The sequence below is a fragment of the Sinocyclocheilus anshuiensis genome, unplaced genomic scaffold (genome assembly GCF_001515605.1).
Source record: "Sinocyclocheilus anshuiensis isolate Anshui unplaced genomic scaffold, SAMN03320099.WGS_v1.1 scaffold389, whole genome shotgun sequence".
In the NCBI taxonomy this organism is placed as follows: domain Eukaryota; kingdom Metazoa; phylum Chordata; class Actinopteri; order Cypriniformes; family Cyprinidae; genus Sinocyclocheilus; species Sinocyclocheilus anshuiensis.
Window position 1 is genome coordinate 1567073 of NW_015536494.1, and position 9535 is coordinate 1576607.

Below are 9535 nucleotides of genomic sequence, written 5' to 3' on the forward strand. Positions count from 1 at the left end.
TGGTGATTTACTGCTGATCACAGAACCGTGCTTCACTGAAAGATACGCATGACAATCGCAGCTTCTGTCGAATCGCGATCTCGATTCCATTTCGATTTATCGTGCAGCCCTAATATACACACACACAGTAGTTGTTTATTATTCAATTATTTAATTAAGAAAACAATATACTGTCTTTATTATGTCGGATTTTAAGAAAGTGGGGTCATTGTATTTAGGGGTCCTTGGCATCAAAAAATTGAATAACCCCAGACTTAGACTACTAACACAAATCCACCTTTATTGATGTCTTACAATTGATAATTGTTTGTGCAATCAGTATTTAAAGGAATACTTCACCCAAAATGGACAATTCTGTAACTATTTATTCACCCTAATGTCATCACAAACTCAGAAGACATGTAATGTAGTGCCTGAACACATAGAAAATCATACAGGTTTGAAACAACAAGAGGGTGGAAAAATAATGACATAACTTTTAATTTATGGATTGAGTATTTGTGACGAGAGCCGTGGGAACGGAGCGAGGCCGGTGGAGTAAATGCTAATGCGCGACACCTGCGCCACTCACCGGTCTCGAGTCCCACGGAGGAGCTCCAGAAGGATAAAAGGAGGACTGACGACAGTGTTGGACGAGAGAGGACCAGGCCTGGACTTTATTTTGTGTTTTGTGTGCGGCAGTCATCCGCGAGGGGCTGCCGCTTTACTTTAATTTTATGTTTGTTTATTTTATTAAAGTTTTCTTTAAATGTTCGCCGGTTCCCGCCTCCTCTTCCCATGACTACGAACTGTGTTACAGTATTCCATTGCAGTGTTTTCTAAAGTTACTACTTCAATGTGATTGAATTGTTGTGCATCAAAAAAGTTAGTTAGTTCTCTAAATGTATACATAACAGAATTGCACATCTCTCACACAACTCCCCAAAACATCTGTAATGAAAATCCATGGTCTCACATTAGAAACTGATTTCATTTATTCTGATCTAGGTGATGGCAGAAGACCTCAATCCAGAGAAGATGAGAGAGGAAAACCAAGATGGAGAGAGTTTATCAGGACTTTATATTAAAGATTTTGATGACAGGTGGTGGAACAAACTCTACACCAAACTGCAGGAGGAGACTCCAGCTTTATCCATGCACAGACCACTGGAGGAGACATTTGAATAGGCCTAATATGAATATTGATTGTATTTTTATAATTGAATGTATCTTTTACAGGAGTTACATGCTTTTACTGTTACAAAGCAGAATAAAGTTAAATGTTTTAAAATACATAAATACATTTCTACATCTACCAATACAATCTACCCACCACCAGTGTCTAATAAAGCATTACAATAACCTGCTCTAGCACCAATGGGAAGTTGCAGGAACACCTCTGTTGATGTGATTGCCCTGTTTTGGACGCCAAGTTTGGCTCTTCGTATTAAAATCTTTGAAATGTGGGGACTGAGAAGCAATGGGGTGATGGATCGTGTTCCTCCGTGGAAGCCATTGAGATATTTGCGGTCCAGTGGTGACGTTTGGATAGCTGGTTTGTCTGGCCAGGACTTGAGTTGTTAGGAAACTCGGGTTCCTGGGCTGACGAGGTTTCTGTTGTAGGTGGTCGGGAGTGTTTCCAGCAGTTACGGCCGGGCCCATCGGGATCTGGAGTTTCTCAATGGGTAGGCAGGGATCACCAGGATCTGACGTGTGGCAGGTAAATCCTGGGACTGGTTTAGAAATGGCATAGAGTCTGCGAAACTCCAGGTCGAAAGGTTTAACCCCGCTGCCTTTGAAGAGTACGGCCAAGCTTCTGTGAACCTGCCAGGATAGCCAGGTGAGACTGACAAAAGTAAAACTCATCAGTGAAAAACACTCAAACGAGAGACTTGGTAAAAGGTGAAGTTTCTGCATAAATAGCAGCACCATATGGAAAAGCAATTGATGGAAATGCATTGGCTCAACCAGCAGTGTGAGTTTGGGGAGGGCTTCCATGCTACAATGGAAGATGTTGGGAGTGTTTGAAATTTGTCTGAAAACAGCATTATTTTTGCAATTACTGCTGTGAATGGAGAGTAAAGAGCTGCTACTTGAAATAAACTATCTATTTTTTTAACAACACAATTTTAGATCAAATTTATATAAATGTATTGGGCAAATGTGTGTTTTTAGATGCTACAACTGACGATTTAAAAAAAATGCATTTCCAAAAGTACATTTTTGTATTGTATGTATTCTCGAAATTAAAAGAAAAAACTGTATGCAATGATAAACTAGATTAATGCAATGTCAGTCGCTTTGGATAAAAGCATCTCCCAAATGCAAAAATGTAAATGTATTGCAAACATTTAGCAATAGACAGCCAATCTAAAGCTGAAATGATTAAAACAAAAATGTTTTTGTCTCATGACTCATAGGTCATCCGCCCGGAACTGCTTCCGTTTACAACAGTGAGCGCAAGCTAGATTCAAGTGATTATTACATTTTGAATATGGATATTTTTCTTACAAAAACGCATCGATTCGCTACAGGAGGCCTTTGTTCACCTCCCGGAGCCGTGTGACACTTTTTTTATGGTTGGGCACTTTTTATTTAACTTCTTTTGGACTGAAGCACTGCAACACCCGCTGACTACAATGATAGAGCTTGGAAGAGCCAGGACAATTTTTAATATAACTCCGACTGGATTCGTCTGAAAGAAGAAAGTCATATACACCTAGGATACCTCTGGGGTGAGTAAAACACAGCCTAATTTTCATTTTTGGGTGAACTAACCCTTTAAGCTTTACAATGCTTTACAATTTTCAGCCTTTCAGGGGTTAAAACAATTGAACAACTAGAAAACATATGAACAATTAAAATTTGACATTTAAAAAAAAACAACTAATTTTGCAACTCTTATCAAAACTTGGGACATACATTTTAAAAGTCCTTTTTTTTCTTTTTCTTTTGTGTGTGTGTAGTGCAATTTATACCAATAAACATCGCAAATTATTACAAAGCAACATCAAGTAACACATTGAACACATTAAATGTGAAATTTTACTTAATAAAAACAAATAATTATGCTATAAAATAATTGGATGACAAACTGTTCAATTTGTTCCACCAATACTTAAATATAAAAAAGTTGTGTGGCACCAAAGTGTACTGTCTTCATGGAAAGTGCTGTTTGCAATTGCATGTGCATCTTTCTAGCATCACAAAATCGATATTTGAAACAATAATGGCAGTAAACAATCTAAAAATGTCACTATCAAATGACAGGTTCTTACTTCAGTTGCTTGCCTGATCAGTTCCCGCAGCAGGTCTTTCATGGAAAAGGATTTGACTGAGTGGAAGAACACTTCCACACTAGGAATCCCCTGCAGATGGTAACTCCAGTCAGCCACCGGCCAGCCGTAATCAAGAAGTGGAGGCTCACTCTCTGTGACCGCAGGAAAGTATGTCTCCGAAGAAACTGATGGAGAACTGGAAATCTCTTCATCACTGTCTGCCTCTTCACGGTCAGTGAGAGGCTTTTTAATGTTGTTTAAGATGTACGTTTTCTCCTGCGCTGACAGAAAGTTTGCTTCATTCTCTTTGATCAGCACTTCCTGGTATCCATCAGTCCCTCTGTCCAAGAGAGCATCCATAGTCGTGTGCTCTCGTTGTGACTCTGATCCACTGAAGAGACCATAGCTTTTGGGTTTCTCATCTCCCGAACTCTTCTTTTCATTTGTCCCATCAGCTTTGGCATCAAGTAACACTGCATTGACAATCCATTACTTACAAGGTTCATGTTGTTTGCATACAAGTCTTCAGCTGACAGATGACTGGTTGACTCTTGCTCATTCAGCTTAAATTTTTAGTCGTCTTTCACTCTTAAGGCCAAACGGTTATCCCTACAAACACCATGTGGTGCAACAGCCAATGTCCCCAAGGTGATCATCAAATGTTCACAAATAATGCTGCGAGATGTTAATGCACTGTGCGTCTTTTCATCAGCAGTGCAGGCGTTTCACGGCACACTGAGCATTTCTGAACCAATCGGTCATGTTTTCATGATGGGTGAGTTTAAAATTGAATGTTAGTGCTGCCCTATGGCTTTGAGGAAAGTGGTTTGTGGCTCCTCCCTGGACAAAGCGGAGTAACTAACGTTCACAGATGGCTTCACCCAGAGGCACTGGAGGGTGGGGTCGTGTGGTTAATAGGTGAGGTGGTGAGTGAATAATTAGACTGCAGCTCCCTTGTTTTCCATCACAGAAATGAAATGGTGTGAGTGGCACGGATGAAGATACGGACATCAGATTCACTTCACCCATGCTTCACTAGGAACCAATAGACCAGTTCCTGTTTCCTGACACACCTGCTTAATGTAAATTCTTACTGGCTTTGCAGATCGAATACTTGTGGTAGTGAAAGTGAAAATCTGATAAGTCATGCTAAACTACAAACCCTAAGTATAAACTTCAGCATACATTTTCTCACACCATTTGTGCTACATTTTACATCAAACCATGTGGCTTATTGAAGAAAGAACCGAATATCATAGAGACTTAGGGGAGGGCCCTTTTGATTTGGGCCAACATACAACCACTAAGCAACCATCCAAAACACCGTAGCAACCACATACATTAGCAACTCACTAAAACACTCTGAATGCCTCGGTGACTGCACAGCAACACTCTAGCAACCCTAATGTTGTGGTGGCAGGTTTTGCACGGGCAAACACCACTTATCACATCAGAAAATGTAAATATCAAGTGTAAATTCCAAAATTATTGGCTTATTTTTCAACTAAATTAATCATGAACAGAGAAGAAAAAATACAACACACTATCATAGCTTGCAAAATGTTACAATATTTAGACCTTCGCCTAATTGCATGAAATATTGCATGTTTTGCAAATATGGTGGCACGCAAGAATTTATTCTAAAGAAAACAATCTAAATGGGTAAATGTATATTCACATTATGTCTGAACAAAAGAATTCAGGAAGATATGGGTAGCCTGAAAATTAAAAAAAAAGTGACAAATAATAAACATCAAGTACAAAAAAGGCTTTAGTCAGTAGTCACTAGCTAATACACTGCATCGGACTAGAGTGGTTCTTATATAGGGATGAACTATATTTGGAGAGTGATGAGCAGTTAAACAAACAGGAATCCCTCCCTAATAAAACATGCTTGAGTATGAGAATATACCCTTTTTTAATTATTTACATAAATTTGCAAGAATCTGATCTTTTCCAGAATACATCTCCGTCCAGTTGCTTTGCTGCGTATCTGGCAAGAGCAACTCTCTTATGACTCGGAAAGGCTGCATTCATCGTCTCCTTTAGCTTGGGTAAGTCCAAGGTTTCTGGATGATGAGCAGACACCAGAAAAAAGCTCTGCTGGAGACCCAGTTTACCCAAGACTTCCTCAGTCCATTGCCTCACCTCTACAATGGATTTTTCCACAATCAAGTCTGCCATGGAAAGCACCAGGTAACATTCTTTCCCTAGGGAGGATGCTTGCTGCAGCAACTGTATGGCTCCCAATCTAAGCCTCAAAGGAGACACCAGTATGTATACATCACACAAAGAGAGTGCAGATGTTATGCGTTGAGATTCAGAAGAGCTGGAAGCACAAGACAGGCTGCCAAGATCACTTATTTTTCCAATCCCAGGAAGGTCCCAAAGACAGACGTTGGGGGAGGGATAGGGATACTTCACAGCCTCTTTGGTTATTTCAATAACACCGGTTGAGGCAGCTCGTTCATCACCATTCTCCAGGCCCAAGAGGGCATTGACCAAGCTGGAGCTGCCACAGCCCGTCTCACCCAGCACACCGATATCCAGCCGGAAGTGATCAAGAGCTGCAAGGATGGCCTGAAGCTTGGAATGATTGTCTGTGAGATCTCTCGGCTGCGAGAGCTTGGTGATCTGATCAAGATCATCCTGGTTTATCTTCCTCAACCTTAAAGCAGTTGAGACCACAAACCTGAGAAGCAAATGTAGCCAATTTGTTAGATAAATGTTCTAAATCTGCTAAATGACTAAATAAATAAATGTAGATGCTGTAAGAAAATACAAGGTCTGCCCTGACCCAGATTCAATGCCATAAAGCTTCATGAACAATGGATTTTCATGCTAGTTCATACTGTTTTTATGCCAGGTAGTGCTTGTTAACAACAAAACTAAGCTAGTGGATCAACAGACTTCCTAATGTGCAAAATAACTAGCTAGTTAAGCAAGTTAATCAGCCTAGTAAGGGGACAAGCACACCGGCATCCCAAATTGGGGACCAATGTCCAAAACACAACATGGTTTCCAGCAACTGAACACTGAGTTAAGCATGCTTCTGGGTCCACATCCTTGTTGGTCCTAGAACAACATTACTAACAACCAATCAGATTTGATGGTTAGGGCTAACATTAGGGTTAGGGGATTTCTTATCAACCTAAAGTATCTTTTCCCGCTAGTATAAGGGTTAGGTCAGGGGTGTCCAATCCTGCTTTTGGAAGGACACTGTCCTGCAGAATTTAGTCTCCATCCTAACTAAACACAAATAAACCAGCTAATCAAGGTCTTCAAGACCTCTACTAGAAACATTCAGGCAGATGTATTGGAGCAGGTTGGAACTAATCTCTACAGGACATTGGCCAGAAGCAGGACTGGACAACCCTGGGTTAGGTTATGGTTAGGTTTGGATTAATGGTAGGGATTGGATTAGAATTTAGGACTGTTGTTCCATTGAACACCATTATTATCAGTCCACATTTTGCCTCTAGTTTAAGGGTTAGGTTATTTTAAGGTTGGGTTTGGATTAGGGGTAGGGATTGGGTTAGAACTTATTTTTTTGACAGGATTGCTCTTCCAGGACCAATGAACATGTTGACCCCAGGACATGTGTAACCAGCAATGGCTGTTATTTCAGTGAGGTTCAAATGGAAATCAAGTTTGAGTAATATCAAACATTTCAAAACACAAAGAAGCTGACTTACTGTGTGTCATCAGACAGTAATTTAGGAATCCGAAGTTCCTTTGTAATCACCACCAGAAACTGACTAAAAGCCTTCTTCCGAAGCTCAGGCAGGGCTTCAGCAAGCACCTTGGCGACATCCTTCATCTTCACAAACTCTGGAACTTGGGATGCGTTTGAAGCATTCTTGCTGTTTGCTTCTGAATCGGCCGTCTCTCCAAATACTTCCTTACTTCTCTTTTGCAACTCCAGTTTGCGAGTACTCATTCGTTCCCAGGCGCAGGTCATGCACGGCCCTGTAGGCTTCTCCTCGACCACGTCCCAGTCCCGCTCAGCTTGAACCAGAAAAAAATCCTGATCTCTGCCATGCAATTCCATTTTGAGCCACATGTGGTCCTCCTTGTGCCGTTCTGTAGTGAGAACCACTAGAACATCATAACATGTGGAGTCATACTGCTGGTTGGTCTGGATAATAATGGAATTTGAGGTTGGATGGCCCTGCACAGTCCACACACGAACATTTGGGATTTGACGGTGTAAAATCACAGAGTCAAAATCAGGAATGCCTCTCCCTATATATTCTGCATGCTCTGCTATCCGAACACGTTTCGTCCTGCTGCTGCTCTGGTGATTAGTATTTAACTTAGACTTTATACTATGTTCCTCATCTGCACTTTCATCTTACTCCCAGTCTTCTGCTTCTTCTTCCTCATCTGTTTCTTCCTCCTCATCAGCTTCCCATTCCTCCTCTTCAATTTCCTCACCCGGCCCACAGATTGCAGAAGCCAGCTGAGCATTAGCCTCCGGTGTTCCTCCAGTCACAGCTATGTCTAAAGGGAAATGCTCAAACAGTTGTAGAGCCGTCACCAGCCTGTTTTCAAATCCAGGTGCCCTGAGGGAAAACCTCCAAGGGGCGAGCATACATTTTAATTTTTCATCTGAAAGTTTTTTTTCCATCTTCAATTGTACCTGGAAACAAACAAAAAAACATTTCACAATACAGCTTACACTAGCTACACTGTGTACATACTGCTAACACCAATGGTATACAGGCCTAATGATTGAATTTGACAAACAGTGTTCACAGATAAAATATGGTCAACAGAACACAATACAATAATCAATGCTCACCTGTTCTCGAGCAACAATAAGCTGCAAAAGTGCGTCCTCCGTCCTTAAGTCCTCCTGGATAAGTGTGTTTGCGGGACAGTCAGCTGTGCTAAAGTCAACACTTTGTTTGACAAGGTTTCTAGATGACATTGTAAACAGTTCTCAGGGCGGTTAAGTTTGTTAAAGCATCATGGTGTACTTAATTCCATTTAACCCATTTTTTCCCACTGTTTTTTTTTTTAAATAGTTACTTCCTTTGTGAAATTTGGAATTTTGTGTTTAAAAACTAGCATACAGAAAATTTTCAGGAGAGGTAGACTTCACATCCACAACACAGATATTCAAGGAACCCCCGGAATGCGATTTTTAACTGGGGACCCCCTCAAAACACGATTGGGCTAGTTTTGGGCTAGTTTTCAGTAGCCATTGGGCGGGGTTTCTTGTGAAAACCTGGCAACCCTGTTCACCACCAAAGATAAATAATAACAATACATTTTTTTTAAATTGTGAGTGATGCTTGTCCATGCAAAGATTCCCACCATTTAGAAACATGTTTTTTAATTGTGTTTTCAAGCACATTGCTATGTGGTTGCCAAAGTGTTTAGAGCATTTCAGCACATTGTTAAGCAGATAATACGGTGTTTTGAGTATTTTTAGTATGATGCTATGTGGTTGCTAGGAATTTCTGGATGGTTGCTTACTGGCCCAATTCAAACAAGATCATTATCAAGTCTTAATTGTGCTTTGGTTCATTGGATGACTCGGATTTGTTCAACACTAAGTATTAGAAATAGTTACAGTGATGCGTACCTTAGTCAGTACTACTACTAATAAGGAAAATGTTGTGGCATTTATTAATTCACCTTATATGCTGTTGTATATGGTGTGATTCTCCAGCAGAGGTCAGCATTTCTCCCTGAGCACAAGAGCAACAGGTAAATTTAGATGTAATACAAAAACAGTACTCCAAGGTAAGGATTTTAATTTAAAAAGCCTTTATAAATATTCAAAAATATATATTCAATACAATAAATGAAGCCACATCAGTATTTGATTTCTACAGACATGACTTAAAGTTTTTTTAAATATAAATCCTACTTTGAGTGGCTTGGACTACTATTTGTATACAGGTGCATCTCAATAAATTAGAATGTCGTGGAAAAGTTCATTTATTTCAGTAATTCAACTCAAATTGTGATACTCGCGTATTAAATAAATTCAATGCACACAGACTAGGTAAATTTAGATGCAATACAAAAACAGTACTCCAAGGTAAGGATTTTAATTTAAAAAGCCTTTATAAATATTAAAAAATATATATTCAATACAATAAATGAAGCCACATCAGTATTTGATTTCTACAGACATGACTTAAAGTTTTTTTAAATATAAATCCTACTTTGAGTGGCTTGGACTACTATTTGTATACAGGTGCATCTCAATAAATTAGAATGTCGTGGAAAAGTTCATTTATTTCAGTAATTCAACTCAAACT

At 39.8% G+C, this 9535-nt stretch overlaps 1 protein-coding gene and 2 pseudogenes across 1 annotated transcript in view; 1 reads left to right on the forward strand and 2 right to left on the reverse strand.

Moving 5' to 3' along the window:
• The window catches only part of cunh8orf76 (chromosome unknown C8orf76 homolog), a 4763-nt gene extending 3587 nt beyond the window's left edge, over nt 1–1176 (forward strand). Inside the window, exon 6 of the mRNA XM_016483520.1 lies at nt 988–1176. Within this exon, the coding sequence (XP_016339006.1) occupies nt 988–1167 (180 nt within the window). The 3' untranslated portion in view covers nt 1168–1176. The remainder of the gene's footprint in view (nt 1–987) is intronic.
• A 149-nt stretch (nt 1177–1325) lies between these two features.
• On the reverse strand, nt 1326–4370 carry LOC107686686 (protein FAM83A-like; annotated as a pseudogene).
• An 813-nt stretch (nt 4371–5183) lies between these two features.
• On the reverse strand, nt 5184–7887 carry LOC107686785 (uncharacterized; annotated as a pseudogene).
• Nucleotides 7888–9535: the final 1648 nt, after the last annotated feature.